Source organism: Desmodus rotundus, chromosome 8 (genome assembly GCF_022682495.2).
Source record: "Desmodus rotundus isolate HL8 chromosome 8, HLdesRot8A.1, whole genome shotgun sequence".
Lineage (NCBI taxonomy): Eukaryota > Metazoa > Chordata > Mammalia > Chiroptera > Phyllostomidae > Desmodus > Desmodus rotundus.
Window position 1 is genome coordinate 28,932,555 of NC_071394.1, and position 17,002 is coordinate 28,949,556.

The 17,002-nt window shown below is 35.7% G+C and overlaps 1 protein-coding gene across 3 annotated transcripts in view; it reads right to left on the reverse strand.

Annotated features, from left to right (window-relative positions):
* Window positions 1-17,002, reverse strand: part of MTDH (metadherin) — a 58,551-nt gene that overhangs the window by 33,414 nt on the left and 8,135 nt on the right. For all 3 annotated transcript variants that reach the window (XR_006652838.3, XM_024572039.4, XM_024572040.4), the window contains exon 2: window positions 11,720-11,821. Coding sequence is in view for 2 of the 3 variants with exons in the window: in XM_024572039.4 (XP_024427807.1) it covers window positions 11,720-11,821 (102 nt within the window). In the remaining variant the exon portion in view is untranslated. The remainder of the gene's footprint in view (window positions 1-11,719; window positions 11,822-17,002) is intronic.

Sequence of the window (17,002 nt, forward strand, 5' to 3'; positions counted from 1 at the left end):
ATCAACACATCCAAAATGCTATCATTTTAAAATATAATCATTAAAAATGGGATAGCATGAAAAAGTTCCTAAACAGCAGTATGTGGCAAATAGTTACCATATCGGACAGTGTAGAACTACAGGAACTAACTGAAAGTGGGAACCCATTTTAGAGATAAGGAAAGATCTGAGGCCATAGTAAGATCATATACATTGCCTAAGATCATAGGGTTTATTAAGTGGCAAAACCAGAACTAAAATCTAGTTCTGACTCCAGAGCTTGCTCTCACAAATACTCTGCTATTCTCTTTCTATATTTAATTCCAAATGCAAATTTAATCATGAATTAGCTATGTTACTTGGGGCTAAATCACTCTAAACCCCTTCCCCCAACTGTTATTTGGAACAAAAATTCCTACTAACCTCACATAATAAGCTTCTTTTAAGGAATAAATAAGATGTGAAAGCAGATTGTTAACTACAAAGCAGTATACATAAGATTTTTTAAAGGAGGGAAAATATGAAAAAAAGGATAGAAATTACAGTCACACTGAAATATTCTGTGATTTGTCACTAAAATCTGCAGAAAAACAAGAAAGATTATCTTGGTTTAGGCTTCAATCTTGTTTGATTTTACTATTACTTTTAAAAGCATCTAACTAAAAAATATTGCTCACTTAAATGGAACTTAATAACATACTATACTATTAAAAGCTTTAAATAAATATGTATACATACTACTGATTTGCCCCACCCATCCAACTGAGGTGAATGTCTTACTTCTGAGCAGCCACAACACCTAACACTTCTGAAGGAAAACTGGGAACACGTACATAGTTCTGGGTCTCTTGTTACCATAGTTCTCTCCTTTCCCTCACCCCTCAATTTGTTGTCAGGCTCCACTATGGATCCAGGTGGACTACTAAACTAGCCTTCCTTGAATGGTCTTCAGGCAATCAAGATTTATTATATACCTACCATGTGCCAGACATTGTTCTAGAACCTTAGTACATAGAATTGAATAAAAGTTTCTACCTACAGAAACTGTGCTATAATCTAATAGGATTCAATAGCTATGTAAATGAGACATTAGGAGAAATTCTTATTCTCAAGGGCTTCCCTCACAATGCACATTTCCCAACATATCTATACCGGTCCAATTAATTTACATTCCCATTAAAAAAATTAAGATATTTCCTACCATCCATATATGACAAATAAGGTGTTCTACAAATTAATCTCAATCTTGTATTCTTCTATTCACATATATAATCATTTGGTTGCAACAGACTGTCACCTCGAAGCATCCTGTTGCCCAAGTTACACTGACTGTGGATTTTCTCTTCACAAAATAAAGTGCTGCAGCCAGGGTATGCAGGGTGATTTTCCTTGTCCCCCGAACCACTGTTCCTCTACTGAGGTCCAATACCGAAATGACTTTTATTCATTCTGTTATCTCTTTTTCTTTTTTTATCCATCATTATTTTTTCTCAATCCAGCTCAAGTTCCACCCCATTTGCTTTATCCCTGTCACTTTCCCCCTTTTTCTCCCCTCTAAGTACATACTCTCAAATCTCTAAACATTTAAAACTGCCATCAACTTCACCATTTGCCACAAACTTCCTTGTGACATTTCCAATACTGTGCAATATGCAAGTGTTCAGAGTTTTTCTAATGATAATATGAACTTCCTGAAGGCAAGAGAATGACATTTCATTATATTTCCAACAGAATCTTCAGTTCGCTTTATATGAATGACTCATGACAGGTTCTGATGTACAAAGATGAAGAAGAAATCTGTTCTTGAGGAAGTCTGTAGAGCATCAGATATTAGCAGGGACATAGACGTAGCATGAAACAGACTACCCTTAACCCCAAATCTCCAACAGTATTTGAAACAGACATCACTTAAAACATTAGAAGTGTTCTGAAAACTCTGTTCCTACTGTACAAAAATCTGTAAATCTTTTCCTACTGGCTTCCATTATAATTTCACATTTTGTCTCTTCTCCTTGTCATACATACAATACAGGTATTACAAAAAATTGACACCATAAGTCTCATTAGAAGAAATCTGTCAGCATTACATGCTAAGTATATGTGTATATGTATGTATGCATACTATAAATAAAATCCTCCTGAGAAGAATGAGTATACAGATGTAGATGTGAACAAGACCAACTCCCTATTTGTGTCTCCCAGATTTCATTTTTAAGTTTCATGCTGTGACCTTTGACCAACTTGTCCTCAGCAAGCATGTCAAAGCTTTCTAGTTGATGGTTATCTGTGTTCCTTAAAATGTAGCCATAAATATTTTTGTTAGCAACTGAGATAAATATCAAACTGGTGATAGTACTGATTATAATCAACCATCTATCACAAGACCACCAGGAGTTATGGCCCCTTGTCCCTTTGTCTTTTCAACATGAGTATCCAAATTATACTATAAAAACAGTACGTTACAAGGGTTTGGTAGTGAAGATTATTCATGCAAAACTCTGGCCCAATCTTCCAGTAAGTAAATGACTGCATAATAAATTGTTATAGTCTATGGAGTTACCAGATTGATCTTTTGGTCTGAAGGTATCTTTTTGTTTTGGTGGTCATAACACCTCTTCCCCAATATCAGACAAGTGAGTTAAATAGACAATGAATACACGACACAGTAGGTATTTAGTGAATCGGGGCTTAAAATAATATTTGCACCTTGAACAGCAAATGACTCCATTTTCAAAAACTTAGACAATGAAAAAGCTTTAACAAATCATTAGATCCACTATCACTAACTTTTAAATTGCCAAAGAATATATATACCAAATAGGATGGATTGATGATTCCTTAGGGAATTGTGATGTCTAGGAAATTAGTTTAAAAATTCTAAAATCTCATTAGAAAGAGTAATCCAAAGATGCAGATAAGCAGTGCCAATGCCCAGAAGGCAATCCACAGGTGGGAGATATGGTACCACTCGGATAGAATATCTGAGGAAGTACAGCAAGTAGAGGGGTTTGCTGTTCACTCTTATAGCAGTGGGTTAGATAAGCTTGTTCTTATACTTCTATGAGAAAAAATTGAGCACACACTCCAAAATATTGACTTGTAAATTTTATACATATCCTATAACTAACTGTACAGATTTGTAAAACTGTTCTTTAGCAAAGGCAATATGATTGACTATGCTTTATCATTTTTGAATAATCTTCTAATTTTTCAACCTTATCATCTAAGTATGCAAAAGTTTTTGTGGAAATTTACTAAAATTTACTCTTCCTCAACATCAATCAGTTGTTCCTGCAATTTAATTGGAAGGTTCTACTTTTGGGGGGTATTGTTAACAAATGGACTCAGTAAAAAGATTTAGAAAGTTAATCAACTGGTTGTATTGCTGCCACTTACACAGCTCTAATTACCCAACTGAGTCAAAATGATTCTATGAGGCAGATGCTATTATTCCCACTTTCTAGATGAGAAAAGGGCAGCACAGGGTGATTAACCAACTCCAAGGTCACGTAATAAGTAAAGTAAGTGCTGAATCCGGGATGTGGTCTCATACAAGTGTGCTCCAGAGTCTGGGCTGCTACACTTTTTTTCTTTGGTCAGAAAACTGCTCCTAAGCAGTTAAATTGTGTAGTTATGAGAATTTTCACAAGTAACTGACAAATCTTTTTAAATAACAAAATCACATAATGATGTAAACTTTTCAGAATACACTTGTTATAGCACAAGTTTCTTTAAAAAACAAAAAGCTACTTTATGACACCTTGTGAAACTTCACTGACACGGAAGGAAGAGATTAAGTAGAAAACTTCCCCAAAAGTATCTGCTCTAAGTAGACAACCATTTATCATTACAAAAGTATCAGCATACTTGAAACACTTGATTTTTTTAGTAAAGAAAATGCAAGGTTCACTTTTAAAGTTGTACCCTAAACTATCTATAACCAAATAACCATTTTATAACCAAATATATAAAAGTATTTTGCCATAATCTAATTATAATTTTTTCTTTATAATATAAAAGGTGATGATCACCCCCTTGTCCTTTCTGTAATTTAAAAGTTTGGTCTTTCAATTTGCAGTCTGGTTTAAACCTCTTAGGCCATAGTTTTCTAGAAGGAATGTCATAAGTGAATTCCGCGCATGGTGCCCTCTGTGTAACCAACCTTATCTCCCTACCCTTCAAATTTGATTTTCCTGGTTTAATTCCAGTCCAGCGGCTCCTTATCAGTGATTTTTATTCAGTTTTCCACACAAAAACTTTAAAGTAAGTGATCTGCTGTTGAGAATGTATCTTTGTGGGTATCTCCTATCTTTACTTGCTCACAAAAGTAGTTATTCATGCATTTCATTATTGAGATGAAATCTAGCAAGTTCCCTAGACTGTAATGTTAGAAACATCTGTACTTTCTCTCAACTTGCAATTTGCTCTGCTACTAATTTACTGAAATGTTTTACGAAAAATTAAAAACATTACTTAATCAGTAAAGCTTTTACGCTGCACCCAATAGTATATGCTAAGGAAGGAGTGTGTTTTGGTTGACTGCTGCGTTGTTTTTGCTAATTTTACCTAATTTTACCAAGGCAGAGAGAACAAGTGTTTCCCATGGGGCGTCTTTCTCTGGAAACAAGAAACCTCAAAAGAGGCTTCTAGACATTTATAATTATATTTAGTAAAATTCTGCCTTATTGAGTACTACATAAATAAATATCTCTAAAAAAACTGTAGAGGTTTGTCCTCACATTCTAAATGCTTTGATATCCCGTTAATTGGGTTAGTTTCAGAATATCTTCAGCTAAAATCTCAAGACATAGTATATATATGAGGACAGTTTCTTACCAAAAGTAGAAATATATTCCTATTTCAAAAATCTTACTCAATAATTTCAATTTTAGATGACCAATGTTTAAAATCAATCTAACCTCATGATGATATATGGCTGATAAGAGTTCTCTGTAGGAATACTCTTTTTCTAGTTGTTCACTTACATGATTATCAGGTGCAATCTGTAGCTTTTTGGCAGTCTATTTACTAAAAGTTAGTTTAGTTTAAACCCAGTAATACAATAAATTAACCCACAGAATTGAGCACACATGTTGCAATCTGTCAGGATATGGTATAAGCCAGGGGTGTCAAACTCACTTTCACCGGGGGCCACATCAGCCTTGTAGTTGCCTTTAAAGGGCCGAATGTAATTTTAGGACTGTTTAAATTTTAGTACTGTTTAAATGTAACTATTCCTTAACTAGGGGCAAGGAGCTCAGCACTGCTGCCAGTAGAAACAAAGTGCCAGGCCGGATAAAACAGGGTGGATGGCCGGATTCGGCTTGTGGGCCTTGTGTTTGTCACCTGTGGTATAAGCAAAGAACCAATGGAACTTTTTTCAATTGCAACTCCCCAATCTTCTCAAGATCCCTCCTATAAAGTATCTCACTAGCCCATGTAACATCCCAAATGAGGGTGCCAATGACTAGCCATATATAAAATGAGGAAAGCTTAATTTGTTTTTTCAATAGAAAAACTAAGTACCGTATTTTGCAGACTATAAGATGCACTTCCCCCCCAAATTTGGGGAGGAAAATGGGGGTGCATCTTATAGTCCGAATGTAGCTTACCTGGCTCACTGGGTGGGAGTGGGGGGTGGAGCCAGGCCACAGGAGGCAGGAGCAGGACCACATTTTTTGCTTCAAAATTTTTTTTCCTATTTTCCTCCTCTAAAACCTAGGTGCATCTTATGGTCCGGTGCATCATATAGTCCGAAAAATACAGTATATGTAGACAGTCTAATATTTTCTTCCTGCATCCCCATGGATCTTCTTGTACGCTCCACCTTGGAGACTATGGTATTACTAGCACGTGCTAAAGTACTTCTAAGACTTAGAGTAATTTGTTCTCAAATTCATAGAAATTAAAATATCAAAAAATTATAAGCTGGTTATCAAATAAAACACACAAAAATGACTTCCAGAATTAAACTCATCCATTACCTTTAACTTCTTAACATGAATGAGTATTCCTAAGACTGGACAGTACTCAAAAAGAAAGTGTTATCACTTATTTAGAGCACCAAAAAGGTAGAGTTGGCAGCAAAAGTAGATCTACTCAAATGGCTAACTGCTCTCTTAGCAAATTTTGCTATTTTAAAGAAGTGCAAAGTATAAAGAAAGGCAGGGCAGTGCCCAATTCATGCTGAACAGATCAATTTAGGGAGTATGACCTAGTATTTGTATAGCATCAAAATTATTACAAAAGGGATACTGTAACAAATTTTAAGCTAAGTGATACTTTATTTTACAATTAGTTACTTACATGGTAAACAGCCAGTTACTTACATGGAATATAATCATTATTCAATTTATTAATTCTTGATTCTGTAAAGTAGTGGTCCTTAAAATTTTGGTGAACAGACATCTGTAATATTTATAGCTCTATAATCATCTCCAGTCTCTGCTGGTAATGTCAGGATTGATAAAGGAAATGGAGCATGAAAAACAGGAATGTTGAGTATTTTCTAAAGCTTAGAAATAAATATGATGTGTTGGTCTGCAGACTAGTGGCAGGTGTATAAAGTTTTTCACTAACTCATGACAAAAACTGTTTTCTGAGATTTTTATTCTATTTCCATTGTGTCAAAATTCCTTTTTTCCCAAAACAAAAACATTTTAGTGAGAAGAGTGGCATGTTTTACATTTGCAATTATCTTTAATGTCTGGCTTCATAAAAGACAGCTGGATTTGCATATCTACTCTGCATTCGATTTAATGATATGTTATTTGAAGTACATGAAGAAAATCTGGCTACACAAGGTATGGAAGCAACCTAAGTGCCCATCAATAGACAAGTAAATAAAAAGTTGTGATACATATATACACCAGAATATTACTTGGCCATTAAAAAAAATAAAATTTTAGCATTTACAACAGTATGGGTGGACCTACAGGGTATTATGCTAAGTGAACAAGTCAGAGAGAGACAAATACCATTTGAATTCACTTATCTGTGCAATCTAAAGACCAAAATACACGAACAAACAATATTGAAACAGACTCAGAGATACAAAGAACAGACTGATGGTTGCCAGAAGGAAGGGGGTTGGGGACTTGGGTGAAAAATGTGAAAGGATTAAGAAGTACAAATTGGTAGTTACAAAACAGTCATGGGGATGTAAAGTACAGCACAGGGAATGTAGTCAGTAACAGTGTAATAACCATGTATGGTGCCAGGTGGACACTGGAAATATCGAGGGCAACACTTTTTAAAATATATGATTGTCTAACACGGTGCTTTACACCTGAAACTAATACAAAATAATACTGAATATAAACTGTAACTGACAAAATAAAAAAAAAATCTGGCTATATATACAGATATGTAATTTGAAAAGGGAAGAGTATTTTAATAGTTTTTTTTTTAAGATTTGTGATATTATTCCATAATACACCAAAGATTAGTGGTTGCCAGGAACTAGGGCTAAGGGGAGACAAGGAGAAAATGGGGAGCAACAGATAATGGACACAATATTTCTTTCTGGGAAGAAGAAAATGTTCAAAAATTAGATTGTGGTGATAGCTGTAAATACACTAAAATCATATACTTAAAAGTAAATTTTATTACCACAAAATATCTCAAAATAAAACTGCTGAACAAAAATTTTAAAAAAACAACAATGTGTCTACACCTTAGAGAGGATAAGATTTAAGTAAGGAGATTTGAACCACAGGCAGGGTCTTTAGGTTATAGTCAGGATTGTGGAGTAAAAGCAATAGGAAGTCAATAAGGGTTTTAGGTTGAGAAATAAAAAAAATATTACACCAAAACTCGTCGGTTGGTAGTTTCATAAAAATTGTTGCGATGTGGAAACTGCACCAGTGAAATCTTCATATTCTATTACATTAAAGCCCATTGGTCTCTCTTGCACTTTGAATGATCTTTTTAGACTTGCCTGATTTTGTAACATGCAAGCATTTGTCATTTGGAAAACACTGGTTCACTGAGTTACATACATTTCCCAAAATGTTAAAACATTCCGTTATACACAAGGTTTCTAAAAAAACACATCTGTTCATATGACACCAGATCTCATCAGCGATTCCTGAAGTAGTAGGATGCTGTTGTCAAGCTCATGGTGGCAGATATAAATTTTCCAAATTTCTAATTTCCACTTGGCAACAAATCATTTTATCATTTGTAACAAATACTACCAGCTGTTTTCCTTGAAGTAACAGGACTGTCTTGATTATTTTTGAGAAAAATGTCTGCAAATAACTAAGTCCAAATATAACCATGGCCTGTCTATCAGTTGTTCTTTCAAGTAAAACTGAAGTAACATAAATGACTAGTCCAGCTTGCAACTTAATTGAACGAGTGTTTTTTTCTCAAGAGTGTCTTTAGCACACGACATACTTTATGCATACTTCCCATTTCATCATACAGAATAATTAAAAAGCATGTATTCAAAGGTCAAGATTTAACAAAGTTGGAATTTTTTTTACTGCTTCATCTAGGACACTCAAGTTAAACTAGCACTTGGTTTATTATTTTTATTATTATTTTCTACTATGAGTGGAGTGTAGTACAGAAAACCACTACTAGTAGTTTGGCGTCACCGCCTTGATTTGTGCTAAGGAGTCAGCAGTTTCACCCACTCTTGCTTTTTCACCATTAGTGCAAATATCATGAAAAAGGCAAATAATGTCTTAGTTATTGTAAAAATAGTTTTGTCTTCTGTGACCCCTTCTCAGGCGTCCACAGACCACACTTTTAGAACTGCTGCCTTGGGAAAATTGAGGGAGTATTGCTTACTAGCTTTGTGATCTTGGACAATTCACTAAACTTTTAATGAGTTGCATAAAAAAAATAATAGCCCATCTTCCAAGTTGGTAATCAGGGTTAAGATAGATGAAAGCATTTTGTACACCATGTAGCATCATAAAAATGTAAGAGCTTATTAATATACATAATGAATGATGTCAGTGTTTCAGTAGACGTCACTAACGTCATCCTGAACAACCTTCTGGTGACCAAATTTTAAACATTTTTGCTTCTGTCACTAACAATCTCTACACTTTTACCTTAAATCAGACCCTTACAATCATATATGCAAGAATGATTTGTTAATTATAAATGTTGCCCCAGGTTTTACATCCTGATATATACAATCTGTACCTAAGTGTTTATCTGTCCCTACTCCACCCAGAGCACTCAGTCTGGGGTTTCCCTTGAGTGTATCTGAGTATGTTCTCCTCTTTCAGCTAAATAATGTCTAATTGTGTTCATTTGCTTCTCTCCTGTCAAAATCAGTCTTCCCCCGTCTACTTCTACTTAAGTGTCCAATTAAGTCAACCTTCTGGCTACCTACATGAGATAATCTATCTCTTCTGAATACTGGACACTCAGTGCCTTGCTACCTGATCTCTCCCTTGTGCTTGCCTTTCCTTAACTAGACTGTCATCTCTCTGAGAGTAAGTATATTTTACGTTTCTCTGCTTTCCCTTCAGCATCTAATAGCACAATACATTCAGCCTGGATCATGGTCCATGTGTATTCTACTAGAGGCTAGCATCAAAAGAAGACCTTTATAGACCCAAGATCTATAACTCTTGTCATATACACTCGTATATAGTTTTCAGATGTTTTATCTATTAGGTTTACTCAACTGACAGAGGAAGGTATTCACTACCACAGCTTAACGTGCAACTACTGCATGGGCAAACTACTTCTCAACGTGCCCGAGGTGGGGCCCAGAGAGAAAAACAAATGTACAATAATGTTAAAGTGAATATGTAGATCTAAGACACTGTTTGTTTACAAAGAAAGATAATAAGAAGTCTAGAAACATCACTTATATTTTAAACACACAAAAATACAATTCAATAGCATAAAAAACTACCTGAATTGAGAGTCACTTGGACTGAACCAAGTTAAAAAGCATAAATTCAAGATGTAGGATGGCAAACAGAAAGACTAGCCATGTGTTGCAGCATTTATTATTAAGCAAAAAGTGAAATCAAATACGCAACAAACCAAAAGTAGAAGCTTTGTACTGAAAAGGCAACAGCAATTGAGAGGAGGAGGTTAACAATATGCATGGGCTTTAGTGTCACAATGTGCGGAGTTCGAATCCTAGTTCAGAAGCTGTATGAAAGTGGTGAAATCACAAAATCCTTCTATGCCTCAGAGCCCTTATCCATAAAGCGGGCTATTACTCACTGCCTGGTAGGTTTTGAAAGGATCAGAAATAAAATGGAGCAGTAAAAAGCAGAATTTGAAGTCAGATAGGTCTGGGTTAGAACAGACTGTACTTTTAATAGCTCAGGTAACTTAGGTCTCAGGGTGTTTATTTGTAAGGTATGTATAATACCACCTCCTCAGCGTTCTTGCAATGATAAATTATGTGTGTAATTATTCCATAAAGTCTTAAAATACACCCAGTAAGTGCTCAATAAGCTGTCCCTACCAGATACATTCATACATATATACACATACCTTGCCTTACACAATGCCTGCCATATTATAGATACTTAACAAATGTCAAGTATTATAATTATTCCCTAACATAAGAAATTTCAGAATAATTATAAACTTCAAACTGTGGTTCTACATCATGATACACTTAAACTATATATGATTAATCAATCAGAGATAAATGATAGTTCATTAATTATTCCAACTACAAATTTTTCAGAATAATTCAGGGAGTAGAAGCAGGGTATAAAATGCTCACTCGTGGGGAAAGAAAGCCCAGAAACAAGGAAATACTAGATGGGAGAAGTAGAAGTCTACATTAAGCATATAAACTATTCACAATATAAATTCACAATCCCTAAACTATATGCTTATTTGTTAACACTGTCGTTTACTATTTTTTTTTTTCCCAAAGCAAAGTCAGACATAAACTTAATTCTTTTCCACAACCATCTTTCATATTAAGTCATCCGACCTGCAGCTGTCTTAGCCCTAGACCAATTTCACTGGGTTACAGGGGAAGAATGGATTTCACCAGTTCTTTAGATATTTTGAAAATATAAGCATTAAGAAACTGTAGCAACCATTTCATACCATTTATCCTACAGAGCTGGACCTGCTGCACCCTAGCTCCTAGAAATCATTTACCTATCTGTGGTTGGTTTTTGGTTGTTTTTCCTGAAAAGGAGTTAGGCACACACAGGGTTAAAGAAGGAAAAAAGGAGGGAGTACAAAAAGGAATTAAATGGAACTTCTCTCCTCCTTAACAGAAGGAAACAGTGTTAACAGTTTCTTGTATATTTTGTTATTTACAAACTAAATTAAGTCGAATAAAATGGGTCAATTCTAACCCTGGCAACTGGAAAATAAAACAAATCCTAGGAATGTACCATTTATGGCATATATCAGGTTGTCTTACTTGAAAACTTATGAGCGCACATCCAAACCTTTTAATGATGACCTGAATACTAGAGGACTTTCTTTTGTCAAAAAAAGTCAAACTATGTCACAACAGAATATTATATGACAATTTTGCTAAGCTTTTTATGCCAAGAATGCACTATTAACAAAGGTAATACAATTGTTTTCAAATAAGAGGTATATCACATGTCTGGAACCTTTACCACTCATACATCTGCTACGATTAATTCCGATCTTCAGTTTTCCTTTAAGGGAGGTGGGAGTATGTGTATAATTTTGTGAAACAGAAAAGCATCATTTTTTTATATGTCGCTCTACTAAGAGGCTTGCATCTAATTTTATATAATCCCAAACTTACCTTTTCATTTTTCTTATCCGTCTCTAACGGCAGCTTTGCTGTTACATTTCGAGGAGTTAGGGCAACTTCCTCCTCAGCCACTTCAACAGTCCGTCCATTTGGCTGCACAGGCAACAAAAAAAGACTCTTGTTATCAGACTGTTTGGCAGATCAAACAGAAGATTCGTACTCAGGAAACAGTATATACTACAATCAAATTATTCCCCCAACCCAAATTAAAAAGGGCTTTGTTCAGCCATGCTATCTAATATGTGATGGATCTTTCACTAACCTAGTATCTGTGTTTTATAATACAATAATGAACTTATAAACAAAATTCTGTACCACAAATCTATTTTCTGACCTCACCCAGGCATCAATCCCATGAACAAAAAATAATGGCATGAAAGCAGGACAAGGAACTAAACTGTATTTGTACTCTGACCACTAATTAAATGTGTAGTCTCAGAATATTTCACTCATTATCCTTTCTCCACATCTTATTTCTACACCTATAAAACGATAGGTATGACCTATTGAAAAGCTGACGAACGTTTTTCAGTAAAGGGCCAGATAAGAGCCACAGATGATACATAAATGAATAAGTATGACTGTGTCCCAATAAAACACAGGTGGAGGGCCAAATCTGGTCCACTGGACCACCGTTTATTGGTGTCTGTATTAGGTAATTCCCAGTGATCCTTGTAGTTCTATAATCTAATGGCCCTACTGTTCTGAGATTAAGAAGCTTTACAAACCCACTGCCACAGCTTACAAAGGCTACTTCAGCTTTCCTAACATTGCTAAAATAAAATGATGGCACTTTGAGGTGTTAAAGAGTAGAATTAAGTCCGTGAATCCAAATTTTGACTTTTAATCATAATCTCTAGTTGTTGTTTCGTTTTGTTTTGAAAGAAGCATTTCTGAGCCCCATCACTATTTAGTTCAGGAGTTTGAAGAATGGGGCCCAGGTATCTGTACCCTAACCTCTTCTTTCTGAATCCACTACTTCTTTCACTTGCCCATATTTAACACTGTAAATTAGTAAGTCAATATACTAGTTTCAATTGCTTTATTTCCAGCTAGCAGAATAGACTTCTATCAGACTACTCATTATAGCAGAGCTATCCTCAAGAAAACAACATGAATGTTCAAAAGTTTCTATAATGTGACATTATCCGCATTTGTACAAAATTATCAGGGATATGCAGTTGGAAAAAGAGACCATTATTATTATAAAGCACAATTTGTAGGCTTCCAAAGATTTATGGCAGAAAAATCAAAACAAAATATGTCTTTTAGCTGATTAAATTCCTTATTAATCCAAATTTAATCTGCTGGGTCTTAGGCAACATTTAAAAAAAGGAAACTCGTATTTGAGAGTCTTTGGAGTAAAGCTGGCTCTTCAATTGTTTACAAAGTAATTTGAGTTATAAAAAACTCCATGACTTTTTGTTTATGTGTTTGTTTGTATTCCCCCGTTCAGTATTGGCTGCCGCGATCAGACAGACAGAAAGTGTAGGTGAGGACTCTTTTTCTTGCATCTGCACTGGACCCTAAGCAGCAGACAGTAAGTGATCCAGGTTTGTCAAATAGGTGCATTTAAAAGAACTTTTTAAAGTCAGACAGCTAATGCCAAAACCAGGTCTCCTCACTCTTTCTTCTGTGCTGTTTTGCCATTTTAATGCTGCCTCTTCTAATAAGTATATGAGGGATGTCTGGGAAAAGTCCAGACATTACTAATATAACCAGAACAGTTTGCAGATATTATGTAACCCGGCAGCCAAGGAGAGTGGACTGGAATGTGCATATGTGAACAATGACAACTTCACTGTACTAGCCAGTGGGGGTGGTAGATACTGTTGAGTATGCATGTGTACTGTGTGGTTGTAGCATTCAAAAGGACCGAGTGAGCAGAACAACAAATCTGCATCAATTTTGTGTTAAGCTTGGACATTCCTCTGCAAAAACCACTCGGACGATGCAGAAGGCCACTGCTATGGGCAACTGGTGACTGGCAGCTTCGTCACGACAAGCACCTTCTCATGTATCATGTCTCATGCAGAGCTTTCTGGTGAAACATCAAGTTACCCAGGTGACTCGGCCCCCTTACAGCCTAGATTTGGTGCCCTGTGACTTCTGGCTTTCCCCAAAACTAAAATCACTTTTGAAAGGGAAGAAATTTCAGACCATTGATGAGATTCAGGAAAATACAATGGAGCAGCTGATGGTAGTTGGGAGAACTGTGTGAGTTCCCAAGGTGCCTCCTGTGAAGGGGACTTAGGCATCATTGTCCTATGTACAATGTTTCTTGTATCTTTTTCAATAAATGTCTCTATTTTTCATAGTACAAGGCTTGATACTTGCTGGACAGGCCTCTTACGTATGTGGGGAAGGCATTTGTGGTGGGGCAGAGGGGTGCAGTGCACAAAGAAAGGTAGTCCAAAAAGGATTTTGGACTTAAAGCCATATCCACATTAGGAATATAAAACTTTAATTCTGGTTTCCAGTATCACCATCTTGTCAACTCTCACGCAATTTCTTAGTTCATACTATACTCTCCAGCAGAACTTACTGTTTCTAATTTCCTGCGGTCAGCCTCACCTTTCTATGTAAGCCTTACCAACTGAATGACCTTGCAGCTCCAATTCAAGTTTCCCATCTCTTTAACTGGCAGCTCAAAGCTTATCTCTGCAAAAACTTCATTTAAGTAATCCCTTCAGGAAACTCTTCATCATAGTTACTGATATAGCACCTACATTTACTCACATAAACAAGTACAATGAATCATGTAAATTTACTTACTAACTGCTGAAAGATGAGAAATTAAGTTAATTAAAAACTATCTTAACTTACTAAAATATTTAATGCGATTCCTTTGAGAAAAACTGCAAACACTGTTTATACAGACTCCCAAGTGAAAGATGAAACAATTTTTCCTTTTACACAAGGCAGGAGTCCTCAATCAGTGAGTGATCAGCAGTGGAAACAATCAGTTTCCACTTCATAGGCTCTGAACCAATCTCAGCAAGCAAGCCAAAGGCGCTCCAACCTCTGCCAATTTTACTTCCTTTGTAAAACCAACTCATGTAAAGGCTCTAAATGTAGCTGTTCTCTCTGGTTTATACACATTTCCCAATTTTTCAGCAACCCTTGGGCTTTATATAGCTCTCATAATTACTGGGATTCCGTAAGTCATCAACAACTCCCCATAAATGCCTGATACCATGAAACAATAAGCCTCTTACCCACAAAGTAAAGCCAAGAGTATCCTTGTGTACTAAGAAAAGAGGACACACCGTGGCGGCTGAGCCTCTCCTACCCACCAGCAACACTAGCTGTCCTCTTAGTCTGCCACTAGTTGGTTAAGAAGGCCCTGTCCTGGAAATTTATTAACCGCATTTAAATTAGCAAATCCCTAAATAAAAGCATATTATGTAGACCTGCTCACGTGAAAAGCAACTAAATTGCAAACCAGTACTTCAAATCCAATGTGACTGCCAATCTGGGTTTTATATGAAAGTATTATTTTCTCTAATCATGGAGCAATAAAATACACGGTGTTTGTACAGATTAACAATTACACGGGCCTCTCATTGTTCCTAGTTTTAAATTTTCTGGAAAACTTTGAGATGCTCCCTTATATAACCAAAGTTAATTTCATATACAGCACATAATCTATATTTTAAAATAGACCACTGAAGAATGTCCTTCAAATCTGGTGAAAATCAAGCAATAACAGAAAAATATCATTTCTTATGTGGGTAAACTCCTTGTAGGCAATACCATGTCTGTCTTATTACTATACTTTCCCCCAAATCCTATCGCAGATCCTTTAAAAAAATACATTCACAAAAGAATACGGTGTGTGTGTGTGTGTGAGAGGGGCAGTGATAAGGCAGAATAAAGACACCTGGCTAACAATAGGGAATATAAGATGGAGAAGGGGGGCCCATGGCAGGAGAGCAAGGTCTTATTTAAATTATCCTTGACTTCAGGAAAAAAAATTCATGTGAATCTATCTTCAATTTATTAATTCCATAAACACTTATTAAGTATGTAAGTACCAAGCACTGAGGTAGGGACCTCGGGAACAAGGACATGTGAAACAAATTTGCCCTCCAGGAGTGTGAAAGTTTAGAATAAGAAAATATTCTTAATAGACTTCTACTCCATTTGAGCAGCCTTTACATACTTGTTAAACTGGTTCTAAATTGCAAAAGATTCTACATCTAAGGCAAGCATATACAAAGTCTAACATATGATGTCTAAAATTAAACCGTTTAAATCCCATTTTCTCTTAGTTGTGTAAATTTTATTTCTAGTCACAAAATGTAAAAACCACTGACTTCAAATTACTTGGAAACTTCTATGGTGGCCCATATCCTCATGTTCCAGCATTCAGGTCATTTTTCATGCTAACAGCTCAAAATAAATGTTAAGTCCTGATGGTCAAGAGGGCCAGAAACAGTACACGTATCTATCCTTCAGGCCCAATTCTCCGGGCAAATTCATCTGGGAAGTTAACAGAATACAAACGATAAGTAAATATAGCCTCTCAGAGGCTAGAAATAGTCCAGACTTGCTCTAGAGGCATCTATAATGTCATCTTTCTTTTTAAAAGACTGCTTGTAGTTTCATCATTTTCTAAGAAAATTACATAATATTCACTTGTGTTCATTCAATTAATATCCAGTATGTGAACACAGTAGAGTAATACGTAGAACCCTTGAAACAAAGACAAGTGAGGCACAGTCCCTGCCCTCAAGAAGCTTGGAACCTAGCAAAGGAAGACAGGTAGAGAAAAGCACTTAGCACATACAAGACAAAATGTATACTCTGCTCCCTGCCCCCTTCTCTCAAGAAATTCAAGAGGCATCATCTTTAGCTGATAGATTAGACTGTCAAATAACATGACAATAACTAATAATTTCCAGGTATTTGCCATGTGCCAAGAGCCTTGCTAGATGTTTTACATGCATTATCTCTTTTAATGGACAAGACCCAGTCTTGGTCAGTTTCTTAGTTTTAGTTGTAAAGAGTCCTGATACAAACTCAAGATAGAACAATTTGTCACTTATTTGAAGGCACAAACTGTTTTTTGTCTGCCAAATGTTGTGCACATATCAATTACATAAACTAAACACACACATAAATGACAGATTTGGCCACAGTAATTTACTAACATTTTACAATTCAACCCTGAATTAAAACTCTTAATAACTGAGAGAACCATCTTACAAATACGGTCTATAATTCAAATTTGCAAAATCGTGCTATATATCTTGAGGTATTTCCTTTAGT